General features: G+C 44.6%; 1 protein-coding gene across 1 annotated transcript in view; it reads right to left on the bottom strand.

Annotated features, from left to right (window-relative positions):
• Positions 1 to 6,943: 6,943 nt before the first annotated feature.
• NWD1 (NACHT and WD repeat domain containing 1) overlaps positions 6,944 to 13,213 on the bottom strand; it is a 52,355-nt gene continuing 46,085 nt past the window's right edge. Inside the window, exons 16-18 of the mRNA XM_084886075.1 lie at positions 12,101 to 12,651; positions 10,022 to 10,127; positions 6,944 to 8,557 (exon numbers count right to left, since the gene is read on the bottom strand). Of these exons, the coding sequence (XP_084742201.1) occupies positions 8,256 to 8,557; positions 10,022 to 10,127; positions 12,101 to 12,651 (959 nt within the window). The 3' untranslated portion in view covers positions 6,944 to 8,255. The remainder of the gene's footprint in view (positions 8,558 to 10,021; positions 10,128 to 12,100; positions 12,652 to 13,213) is intronic.

The following is a 13,213-nucleotide window of genomic DNA, read 5'->3' as shown; positions in this document are numbered from 1 at the left end:
CTGAACCGGGACCCTGAACCACGCGGGACGTGAAAGGGGTTCCCATAGGAAGTGATTGGAGGGGACTCGAGGGAGAATGCAAAGAAGCTGCTCCATCCTTTAGCCAGGGGTGGGGAACACCAGGCCTGAGGGCTCTATAAGGCTCCCTTCCACCCCACCCCCCTCCACCTTCACTGCTCCCACCCAGGTCTAAGCCACCATCATCCTTTGCCTGAGGCATCAGGGGTAAATTAATTAAATGTTTGACCAACTATAGCAGGCCAATTTGTAAGTTGATTTTTAAAAATATATATATATATATTTTATTGATTTTTTTACAGAGAGGAAGAGAGAGGGATAGAGAGTTAGAAACATCGATGAGACAGAATCATCAATCAGCTGCCTCTTGCACACCCTCCCACTGGGGATGTGCCCGCAACCAAGGTACATATCCTTGACCAGAATCAAACACGGGACCTTTCAGTCCGCAGGCTGACGCTCTATCCACTGAGCCAAACCAGTTTAGGGCCTGAGAATTATGTTAAAAATACCCAAATGCCCCTTGGCAGAAAAAAAGGTTCCCCACCCCTGCCTCAGGCAAAGGATGATGGTGGCTTAGACCTGGGTGGGAGCGGTGAAGGTGGAGGGGGGTGGGGTGGAAGGGAGCCATATTTAGAAGGTAAAACACAGAGGATGTAGTGCTGCTGGGTGGAAGCAGCCCATGGCTCCCAGCCCAGAAAGGAATTCTGCATGGTTTCAGCACGTTCCTGCAGGAACAGCAGCTAAGGTGGCCTGGGCCACCAGCTGTCCCGAAAGCCCCTTTATACCAACGCCACCTGGCAATCTATCAGTCACTGTCTTGGAGAACCAGGCGTGTGTAAGCTTCTGACATGCCGACAGAGTCCTCGAACTACGATTCTATTCACATTTTAAGGATCTCTTCATTTTCCGTTCTTTTCCTAGATGGCATATGGTCAGAGGAAGCTCTCACTCACTCGGAGAATAGGCCACCACAGGCCAGTTCCACCTTAGGGGTGTGTGTGTGTGTGTGTGTGTGTGTGTGTGAGTGTGTGTGTTGGTGCATGCATACACATCCTTCAGAACTCAGCTAGAATGCCACCTCCTCCAGGAAGCCTTCCTCAACCTCAACCCCCCACTAGGCTAGGTTAAGTGCCCTGGGTAGGAGGAGGTATTTTCCCATAATGGTCACAGCAGTATTTCCTGCCCCACGGGCCCGCCCCCCCCCCCCCCCCCCGCCATGCTATTGCAGAACCTGTATGTGTGTGTTTATGTGCGTGTGCCAACATGTGGACAAATGGTACGCATACATCTTGTCATTTTTATAAAGCATAACAAGTTTCCAAGCTAAATATTTTTCTTTACCATTTTCATCAACACAGAGTAAGGTGAAAACCTTAGCGTTGACAGTTTAGATAGACCAGCTTTGGAGTACAAATGTCTTTACATTTTGTAAAGTTTAACACGAAGGTGAGTCTTCTTAAGTAGGTCTTTTCTTAGACAATATTTTGGTGAGGTTAAGAAGACAAGACCAGAAGGTCCTGCTTTTAACCTACGCCTTCCCAGGTGGCAGACTTTATGATCCAAATCTCTAACGTCCAGAATCACATGTTGTGGCAGAATTCCAAGATGGGCACCGGGATTCTCAGCCCTACTGTGCGCACCCTGGTACCTGCCGAATCCGCCATCCTGGAGTGTGAGTGGGACCTGGGAGGACAACGCATGCCACTCCCGAGATTAGGTTATGCCAAAGGCTAAGGGATTTTGCAGGTGTATTTACTGTCTCAAATGAGTTGGTGGTGAGCTCATCAGAAGGGAGATTATGTTGAGTGGGCCCGATCTAATCAGGGGCACCCCGTAAAAGACAGTCTAGAGGCAGAGTCTTAAAGCAGCAAACAGACGCGTCCCTGCTGGCCTAGAAGGAGAAACCAGCCTGTGAACTGCCTAGGGAGAGGGCAGCCTCTCAGAGCTGAGGTCCCAGGCCTAGAGGTACGAGGAGCTCAATGCAGCCAACAGCCTGATGGAGTGTAGAAGAAAGAGGGCTCTAGGCTTCTCAATGAGCTCCCACAGAGACCTGCACAGACCACCCAACCATAGTGCGCCCAGATTCCTGACCTATAGGAACTGTGAGGTAATAAATGGCTGTTATTTTCAGCTGCTACCCAAATTTGTGGTAACTTGTTATACAGCAACTAGGGGCCCAGTGCACGAATTCGTGTACCTTGAAATGAACTGTGGGCCGTGAGGCTGCGGTGGGCACATGGGCAGGTCTCTGCCCATCCTTCCTGCCCCCGGTCCCCTTTCTGCCCGCAGTCCCCGTTCTCAACGCCACTGCTTCCATGCACTGATGGCGCCGGGCCTGCTCACACCTTCTGACAGTGCAAAGTGATTGGGGCTGGTACCAGCAGTGGGTTCAAGCAGGTCTGGTACCTTCAAAGGATGTGAGCAGCATCTGCTGCCCTGATAACCCCTCAGGAGCAGGGGGAGGTGGACAAGCCCTCAGGTGCGCCGGCAGTGGGTGTGAGCAGCAACTCTAGCACCAGCTGTGGGTGTAAACGGAGCCACCGCCAGCAGCAGGTGTGAACGCCAGGTGGTACTGTGGCACGTGGGAGCAAAGAATTTTTAGTAACCACCAGAGGCTTGCCCTGATGACAGTGACTGGTGCCCAGCCTTGGTCTGGCACCTCCACTCACCTGCGCCACCATCCCCACCATGGCCACTGCCCACCATGTTCCCCTCTTTGCTGCCAACACCCACCATGTTCCCCTGGTGGTCAGTGCACATCATAGCAACTGGTTGGTTGGTTGTTCCGCCATTTTGTCTATTTGCATATTAGCCCTTTATTATATAGAATAAATAACTAATACTCCTATAAAGTAATCTTGTCAAAAATGTTTATCCTGTGATAATGATGTGTCATTGTATGTTTATCAATTTTATCACTGTGGTGGGGGATACTGATCATGGGGGGAATTATGCATGTGTGGGGGCAGGGGCATATGGGAAATCTCTCTGTACCTTATAATCCCAATTTTACTATGAACCTAAAACTACTCTAAAAAAAAAAGTCTATTTTTAAAAGTATTTACCCTGAGTCTAATCAAGTCTAAGATCAGGTTTGGCACACTTTCCTGTAAAGGGCCAGATGGCGAATATCTTTGGCTTTGGGGTCATACATTTTATGTCACTGTAGCATGGAAGTTGCTTCAGGCAATAAGTAAATGATACACATGGCCATGTTCCAATAAAACTTTATTCACAAAAATAGTTGACAGGCTCACGGGCTGTGGTTTGCTGACTCCAGCTCTAGAATATAAGAGACTAAAGAGACAAAACAACTAAATACACTGCATGCACTACTCTTTATTGGGTCCCAGTTGGAAAGGAACAGCTAAAACATATGTTTTAGGGCTAATTAGGAAAATTAGGGATGCCTATTCAAAGATGTTAAATAATGATTATTAGTTTTCATAGGGGTATGTGTGTGTGTGTGTGTGTGTGTGTGTGTGTGTGGTTATGTAGGAGAATGACCTTATTCCTAAGAGGTTTGTCCTGAAGTATTTACAGGTAATGTGTCTTGATGTCACTAGGGCTAGGCAAGTTTGTGCAAGTGTGGGGTCAAATTCCATTTTTATATAAAATGCTGATAGTGCCTGGCCAGTGTTGCTTAGTGGTTGAGCATCAACCCATGAGCAAGGAGGTCACATGCCTAGGTTGCAGGTTCAATCCCCAGTAGGGAGCATGCAGGAGGCAGCCAATCAATGATTCTCTCATCATTGATATTTCTATCTCTCTTTCCCTTTCCCTTTCTTTCTCTGAAATCAATAAAAACATGTTAAAAATAAAATTAAAATGCTGATATTTTATTCATCATGCGTTTTAAAATTCATATTAATTTTTTTAAAACATGGTAATAAAATATTATTTATCTTGATTGCTGAGTTTTTTGGTGCCGCTTTAAATGTTGTGCCTCCGATGAGTGCCTTACTCACTCTCCTCACTTTGAAATGGATTTAGCAGGAAATTGAGAGTGAAGAACAATGGTTGAATCTCAAAATGGTGAGTAAATGTATGTTCATTCTCTGAATATTGCAACTCTGCTATAACTTTGAACATTTTTCAAGTTGAGATAAGCAAATAGTCTTTTGGCTTTGAAAATAAAGTAAAATTTAAAATAAATTTTAAGCCCTAACTGGTTTGGCTCAGTGGATAGAGCGGCAGTCTGCAGACTGAAGGGTCCCAGGTTCGATTCTGGTCAAGGGCATGTATCTTGGTTGTGGGCACATCCCCAGTAGGGGGTGTGCAGGAGGCAGCTGATGGATGTTTCTCTCTCATCAATGTTATATATATATATATATATATATATATATATATATATATATATATATATTATTGATTTTTTTACAGAGAGGAAAGGAGAGGGATAGAGAGCTAGAAACATCGATGAGAGAGAAACATGGACCAGCTGCCAATGTACATGCCCTTGACTGAAATTGAACCTGGGACCTTTCAGTCCGCAGACCGACACTCCACTGAGCCAAACTGGTTTCGGCTCTCATCAATGTTTCTAACCTTCTATCCCTCTCCTTTCCTCTCTGTAAAAAAATCAATAAAATATATTTTAAAAAATAAATTTTAAAATACTACATTCATAGAGAACAGAGTGGTAGTTGCCAAAGGTGGAGGGATAAGGGGTGGGTGAGATGCATAAATATGGTCATAAACTTCCAGTTATAAAATAAATACTTCCTGGGGCTGTAATGTCCAACTTGATGACTATAGTTAACAATACTGTAGCATATATTTTGAAAGTTGTTAAGAGGATAGATCTTAAAATTTCTCATCACAGGAAAAGAAGTTTTGTAACTTTGTGTGGTAATCTTATTGTGGTGGCAATTTTGTAACATCAAATCGTTATGTTGAAACTAATGTGATGTTATAGGTAAATTATACCTCAGTAAACAAAACAAAACAACAAAAGCAATTAAGACAAAATATCAACAATAGAAACAAACAAACAAACAGAAGTAATTATAACTGCAGTGATGGATGTTAACTAGACTTACTGTGATGATCACTTTGCAATATATACATATAATGAATCATATGTTATACACCTGAAATTAATATGTCACATGTCACTTATAGCTCAAGTTTTAAAAGTCACTAGAATTTAACAAATTAACTTTTGCTACAGCTAGACGCGTTGTAGATTTCAATAGTCTTGGGACAATCCAGTTTAATTTGGTAGTTGGGGAGTAATTGGTAAAAGCATCCCTTTTTTACTCCCAAAAAGTGTCCCTGTTTGGATTGATACATTACATGGTCCTACTTAGCATCAGAGAACAACGTGAGGATTTTTATAACCCCACTCCCCTCCCGACTCCGCCACAGCTGGGAGACCCTAGGTAAGTCACTCCTCCACGTACAGGGCTTGTCACACATTCACAGCAACCAAACTCTTTCTCAAGCGAAAACGCACTGCAGAGCCTCCAATATGAGCAACAATTCGTAACAGCATTTTATTAGTAAAAATTCCTTTTTATTAAATCTTTTTTTAATATATATATTTCATTGATATTTTACAGAGAGGAAAGGAGAGAGATAGAGAGTTAGAAACATTGATGAGAGAGAGTCATCAACCAGCTGCCTCTTGCACACCCTTTTACTGGGGATATGCCCGAAACCAAGGTACATACCCTTGACCGGAATCGAACCCGGGACCCTTCAGTCCCCAGGCTGACGCTCTATCCACTGAGCCAAACCGGTTTCGGTTAAAAATTCCTTTTATATATATATATATATATATATATATATATATATATATATATATATTTTAATATATATATTTTATTGATTTTTTACAGAGAGCAAGGGAGAGAGATAGAGAGCTAGAAACATCGATGAGAGAGAAACATCGATCAGCTGCCTCCTGCACACCACCCACCGGGGATGTGCCTGTAACCAATGTACATGCCTCAGACCAGAATCGAACCTGGGACCCTTCAGTCCGCAGACCGACGCTCTACCACTGAGCCAAACCGGTTTCGGCTTTTTTAAATATATTTTATTGATTTTTTACAGAGAGGAAGAGAGAGGGATAGAGAGTTAGAAACATCGATGAGAGAATCATCGATGTGCTGCCTCTTGCACACCCACTACTGGGGATGTGCCGACAGCCAAGGTACATGCCCTTGACCGGAATCGAACCTGGGACCCTTCAGTCCGCAGGGCGACGCTCTATCCACTGAGCAAAACCGGTCTCGGCTAAAAATTCCTTTTCTATGTTCAATTTAATATTTACTCACAGAGCAATCAATTCTCACTGAAGCTGTCGAGATGGACACATACGTGTTAAGCCAGAAATCTTACTTTGTCACACATCCACTTTGTTTCCTGACTGACAGAGAGCTGGTGGCAAAGAGTAATTAATTTTTCAAGATGCCTCCTCCCCTCCCTCCCTCTCCCCCACAATCTAAGTTAAACGGAGATGGCAGGAGAATCCTAAGGTAGTTATCTCCAACACCTTAAAAACCTGCTGCCCAAATGCATCTGAGCATGCATTTCATAATTACAGTTTAAAATTTTTTAAATGGAATTTGATGCTATATGCAGAACTGCCAGAGCCCTCCTTGGAAACAACTAAACACGATAGTCAGTAAAGTCACATCCAGTTCAAAAGCTTCTGTTTTTCTAAGTTTACTTTTTGTGAAATTCTGCCTATCGCAGAAGGAAGAAGGAATAGCACCTTACAGATTTGGACTCTCCTATTCTTCAACAAAAGCCCCAGAACCACGTGGGTCTTTCCGAAAACTGCAGACACAGAAGCCAGAGCTGCGTGAGTGGAATGGAAGCAGTTGGACTGTTGAACTCGCACAGGGAGGTATTGGCAGCTTTTTCCATCTGCTTCTAAGAGCCTCCGGTTTTAAAGATTTTTCTTTTTTTAATATTTTTATTGATTTTGTACAGAGAGGATGGGAGAGAGATAGAGAGTCAGAAACATCGATGAGAGAGAGTCATCGATCAGCTGCCTCTTGCACACCCCTTACTGGGGATATGCCTGCGACCAAGGTACATGTCCTTGACCGGAATCGAACCCGGGACCCTTCAGTCCCCAAGCCGACGCTCTATCCATTGAGCCAAACCGGTCCCGACTAAAGATTTTTTTTTTTTTTTAAAAAGCATTTTTATCCTCAAAGTTTGGGAGTTAGAGAGTAAAGATGGAAGAATTCTAACGAGTGTATTGTTTTAACGCCAGCTTGGGTCATGAAGTCAGCTTATGAATTAGAGAAACATAGGCTGAATGTGTCTGGAGCTGTAAATTTGAAGCAATTACCAACTTTTTAAAAATTGGAATATTTTGCCTAAAAGTCCAGACTTCTGGTTTGGCTGACAACAGAAAGCTCTGGCAAAAGCAGACTGCTTTCCTCGTGGAGATTCTGAGGTACAGTGGTGCCCATGCCCACCCTAGACTGAGCATGCGTCCTCCATGTTCCCATTGTCTCCACTTTCAGCTCCTCACCCAGATGCATGATAATCATTAAGATTTTTCTCTGGCCCCTATGGAATAGGTAGTTGTACTTGTGAGACTAAAATTGGAGCCAGATGGGACAAGAAGGATGGTACAGAAAGGCTCCTGGTTCTTAGAGCTCATGCACCTAGGGCTATTAATTTAAGCAAATCACAGCGAGGCTCAGTTACCTTACCTGTAAAATGGACGCAAAAACTCATGACCTTCCTGAAGTATGGGCTGTGATAAGGGTCAGACCATCCACATCTTCAGGTTGATCAGTCTCACATCCATCCATCCATCCATCCATCCCCACTTTGTCTGGTATCAGTACCCCAGTTTCTTCCATTCTGTCCACATAGCTGGATGGTATTGATTCCATGCACAGCCCAAATGGGCAGTTGGGTCAGTGGGTCAGTATGGTTTATCACAGTGCTGCATTCGCTTAGACAATTGATTGGTTCCAGAATGGACAGATGCGCCAACTGGGATCAATAGAATCAAGGCCAGGATTTTAGTTCAAACTGTAGGGGAAGGGAAGCTCTCTTTTCTATTGAATTGGCTACCATGTTGCTAATCTAAGGAGGGTGGGTCTGCAAATAGAGCCCACAACAAGGATACAGGAATGGAAAGGTATTGAGAAGCAAGGTCTGGATCACATGATATGAGGCCTTGTGTCCAGCTATACGTCAATATATTATTTTCTTCACTTTAGCTAGATTGGAGCCTCATGCCCCCACAGGTGGTTCTACACTATCAGGCAGACTTGTGAGCGTTTGTTTGATTTGCATTCATTTCTCTGTGCACCCCCTAATCCTGAGTCCTGCAGTGCTCCTGCAGCAGCAGCCAACTCTTCTCTCTGCCTTGATTTGACCATCCACACTGCCTTCTTGAAGTTCTTGAGAGGGTCCTGTTGTGAGGTTCTTGATGAAGGGCACTGGAATCGTTCACGGATGAGATAGCCATGTCTGGTGGGGGCAATGAAGCCATTGGAGGTTGGGATGATTCTGTTCACTATGGCATGGACAAATTGGCTGGCCAGCAGGGTGCCTGTGGGGGGTGGGGGTAGGGGTGGAGGTCAGGGAAGCATAAATGAGAAAATCAGGGCCATAGAGATTCAATTTCACATGTTCAAGAGTTGGTTGCATAAAATCAAATATCTGCTATGCTCTTTACTTGGTCAAGCATGACATCTAATGTCTTGGAGTCCCTCTTGCTTCATCTGAAATATGAGAATTATAGCTGAAACTATGTGCTGTATCAGTTTCATCCCAGAGTGATCTCAGTGAATATTATTATTATTATTTTATTGAAGGAAGAATAGGAAGAGAAATTCTGAACCTGCCCAGGATGGGCTTTTAAGGCCACAATTCACAGACCTCAGCTTTGGAGCCATGTGTCATTTTCCAGGTATCTTTGCTACACTATAATAGACTACAATGTATTAGATTACAATGTATTGGATTACATGTATTGGATTGCAATGTATTCTATTATAATGTATTTGACTCTACCTAATGTTCATCCAGCCACTTACTTGGTTTGTGATCTTGGGATAGTTTTTTAACCTCTCTGAGCTTCTTCATTTGTCAAATGGCAATGTCAACTTACCCTTCAGCCACTGTCTATAGAAAACAGTGAATGAAGGTGAAAAAGGTGAGCATGGGGAGCAGGCAGACCAGCTCCAAATTCACTGTGTATCCTTGGAAAAGTCACCCCATCTCTCAGAGTATCAGCTTTTACTCTGTAAAATGAGGGTGACTGTTGAGAAAATTAAATGGCTCAGTGACAGTACCCAGAACAAAAGAAGAGTTGACTCTTATTAATATTCCCCTAGTGTAATATTGAACCAAGAGTTATGGGGTTTTCAATAGTTAGGCTGCTCCTAACTTTTACAGGGCCTGGTGCAAGAGAATGAATCAACGCTCATATCCTATAAGACACAATATGTAAATGTTGCAGATGCAGCTAATAAATATTAAATGAAATATGTACTATCCTCCTACATTGATGGATATACCTTTGGAAGGTCAGGTTTAGGTTGAGAATTCTCAGTCTCTGCAGTTCCATGCTGGAAGGCAGTGGTGTGGGAGAGTCAACCTCCAGCTGTTTGTGGCTCAGTTCCCTTCTCTTCCCACTCCCAGCTCGATCCTAAACTCCTAGGGGCCTCACATATCCAGATTCCCTGCACACACCTCATGGCTATCCCCTGAGCCTAGAGGTATGCACATTGGTTTCACGGCCCACCCTCAGAAGGATGGACCTGGGGAAGAGGCCTGTGTAGGCCCTAAAGAGGACTCCAGGCCAGATGGGGAGGGTGAGTTCCAAGTAACTGGAGCATGGGTCTAGACAAGGAGCTGTAGCTCCAGGTAGGCCAGTCACCTTGGTCTATAGAGACCTGGGAGAGAACCAGCTAGAGGAGGCCAGAACAGGGCCTCTAATGCCCACGGCCCAGAACAGGGCTTTCTTCCCCAGATCTAAGCTCAGTCCTGTTCTCAAAGTAAAATGACTCACCGTCCAGCACACTCCAGACAATTATGGAGCGATCCCTCAGGCCCGCGTACACATACTTGTCATCCTTGGAGAAGCAAGCACATTGGACTCCTGGGCAGTAAGAGTTCTGTTGAAAAAGACAATGTGATCTTGATTTCAGACTGGAAGATACACAGGACACCAGCCCCAAGGCATGTGTGTAAGAAGCAAGGCTGTAAGCACCCATGGAGGATGGATCCAGTGAAAACCTGGCGAAACAGGTGGTATTGATATTTCCAGGATCAAAGTATGCCTTCACTGGCACTAGATTGTGCGTCTTAGAGATACTTTGCATTAGAGAGCAGGAATTCTAGGATTTGATTCTTAAATGGCCTCAGTTAGACAAGTGTTAGCTATAATTGACTTTAATTAAAAGCTCTGTGTAAATGCAATATGGGCTCTTGGACTGGATCCTGGAATGAAAAAAGGGGAATTTGTCAAAAACGTACAGTCCCAATAAAGTTGATAGTTTAGTTAGTAAAATATGATTAACATGTTAATTTCTTAATTTTGACAAACACATTCTTTTTACATAAGGCACTAACATCAGGGGAATCTAGGAGAAGGTTGAGTAAATGGGAACCTTTGTACTATCTGTAAACTTTTCTGTCATTCTAAAATCATTCCAGAAATTGCCGGGACCGGTTTGGCTCAGTGGATAGAGCATCGGCCTGTGGACTGAAAGATCCTGGGTTCAATTCTGGTCAAGGGCATGTACCTTGGTTGCGGGCACATCCCCAGTAAGGGGTGTGCAAGAGGCAGCTGATGGATGATTCTCTCTCATGGATGTTTCTAACTATCTCTCTCCTTTCCTCTCTGTAAAAAATCAATAAAATACATATTTTTAAAAATGAAAAAAAAAATCATTCCAAAAATAAATTGTTGTTGTTGTTTTTAAAAAACAAAAACAAAAACAAAAAACAAAAAAAAAAACCCAGAAAGCTAGTGTGTTTACCCGTAACTGCAAAAGTGACATTTCCCGTCTCAACAAGACAAAATATTACTTACATCCCAGCCTCATAGTGGCTTCATAAAAATAAATCAGGAGGGACAAAGTTTTTTAAGATAAAACTATTTATACTCTGCTCACTTAATACAAGGTCATCTCCCTGTATTTAACAATTTTTACATCTTGCAACCTAAGGTACAGCCTTTGTTACCCAACTGAAGAACTGAAATAATAACCCCAATGGTACAAGATCATTGTGAGGGATAAATTAGAGAATATTTTAATATGTACATTTTTATAAAATATGTATATAATATGAATATATCTACAATAATAAAAGCATAATATGCTAATTAGATAGGACGTCCTTCTGGATGTCCTTCTGGAAGAAGCCAGGGCTGTGAGGGAAGGCTGGGTCCCTGGTGCCTACAGGTGGCCAGAGGTAAGCCCGGTCCCGGGTGCCAGAGGGAAACTGGTGCTGGCAGGGGGAAGGAGGTGTCCACTATTGCATGCATTTCATGCATCGGGCTTCTAGTAAATATATAATATAGTTCTTCATAATATTAATAAAAAATTATAATAGCTCCTTGAGATAGGCAGTACTTTGTATATAAAGGAGTCACTGGTTTCCCTTTTCAGAGCTTTTGCAGCTACTGTTCCTTCTGCCTAGAATGCTACTCCACAGGACTTATTTGACCTTAACCAGTGGTGTGCACACTTAATAAATGCTACTCTCGCCCTGACCGGTTTGGCTCAGTGGATAGAGCATCGGCCTGCGGACTCAAGGGTCCCAGGCTTGATTCCGGTTAGGGGCATGTGCCTTGGTTGCGGGCACATCCCCAGTGGGAGGTGTGCAGGAGGCAGCTGATTGGTGTTTCTCTCTCATCGATGTTTCTCACTCTCTCTCCCTCTCCCTTCCTCTCTGTGAAAAATCAATAATATATATATATATTTTTTTTTTTTTTTAAATAAACAATACACTCTCCTCCCAAGGCAAGTGCCTCACTTTTCTTACCCTAGTCCCGACCTTGGTCGATACCCATGGTGTGTGCCCTTAACAAAGGACCCCGGTCACTCGCTTTCTAACACCAGGACCCGGCGTGGCCGCGTACCGTGCAGCTCATCTCGAACTTCCACTTGCACACGTCCAGGTCCCAGAGACACAGCAGGGCTTCCTCGGACCCGCTCACCGCCAGCTGCTCCTGGTGGCTGACCTCCACGCAGGTGACCCGGCTCCCGTGGGCCTCCAGGGGGAACACTTGGGAGCGCGCACAGGCGTAGAGGAAGAGGTCGCCGTTGGTCATGCCGTACAGCACGCGGCAGTCGGCCAGCACAGCCACGCTGGCTATGGTGGCGGGCAGCTGGGTGTAGAAGGTGTAGGTTGGCCCGTCGATGACCGGACAGGGGTCCCCGGGGTTAATGTCCAGCACCAGGACGATGCTGTCGTAGGCGATGGCCAGGCGCTCCTCGCCCTTGCTCAGGGCCATGCAGCTGACAGCTTTCCGGGCCTCCGGAGGCGGGATGCACATCACGTCCTGCCGGGAGTCCAGCGGGAACACGAGGACGGTGCCGGAAACCAGGCCCGTGAACAGCAGCTTGGCCTGCTCGGCCACCTCCAGGCACCTGACCTCGTTGGAGGTGTCCAGGGCGTCTTGCTCTGCACCTGCCACGGGGAGGAGACCACATCAGGAATGCTCATTCCATGTTTTTCCCTCCCCCCAATTTTTTAATGCTTTCATTAGACATGACGCTTCAACGTGGCTTCTGCAAGTTTCTCTGCTTCCACTCCTGCCACAAAACCATCCAAGGATTTAAAAATGAAAGTTATGCCCAGCCCATGTAGTGGTTGAGCACCAACCTATGAACCAGGAGGTCACGTTCGATTCCTGGTCAGGGCACATGCCCAGGTTGTGGGCTCGATCCCCAACCTAGAGGGCAGCAAGAGGCAGCCGATCAACGATTCTCTCTCATCTCTGTTTTTATCTCTTTCTCCCTTTCCCTTCCTTCCTGAAATCAATAAAAATATATTTGAAAAAAATTTTTTAAAAAGAAAAGAAAATTACATCATATCGCCCTGGCTGGTGTTGCTAAGTGGTTAGAGCCTGTGGACTGAAGAGTCATAGGTTCAATTCCCAGTCAAGGGCATGTACCTGGGTTGCAGGTTTAATTCCTGGCCCTAGTCAGAGTGTGGGCAGGAGGCAACCAATCTATGTGTTTCACCTTGA

Source organism: Pipistrellus hanaki, assembly GCF_964339955.1.
Source record: "Pipistrellus hanaki genome assembly, chromosome: 5".
Classification (NCBI taxonomy): domain Eukaryota; kingdom Metazoa; phylum Chordata; class Mammalia; order Chiroptera; family Vespertilionidae; genus Pipistrellus; species Pipistrellus hanaki.
This window is presented reverse-complemented; position numbering and strand designations above follow the sequence as displayed.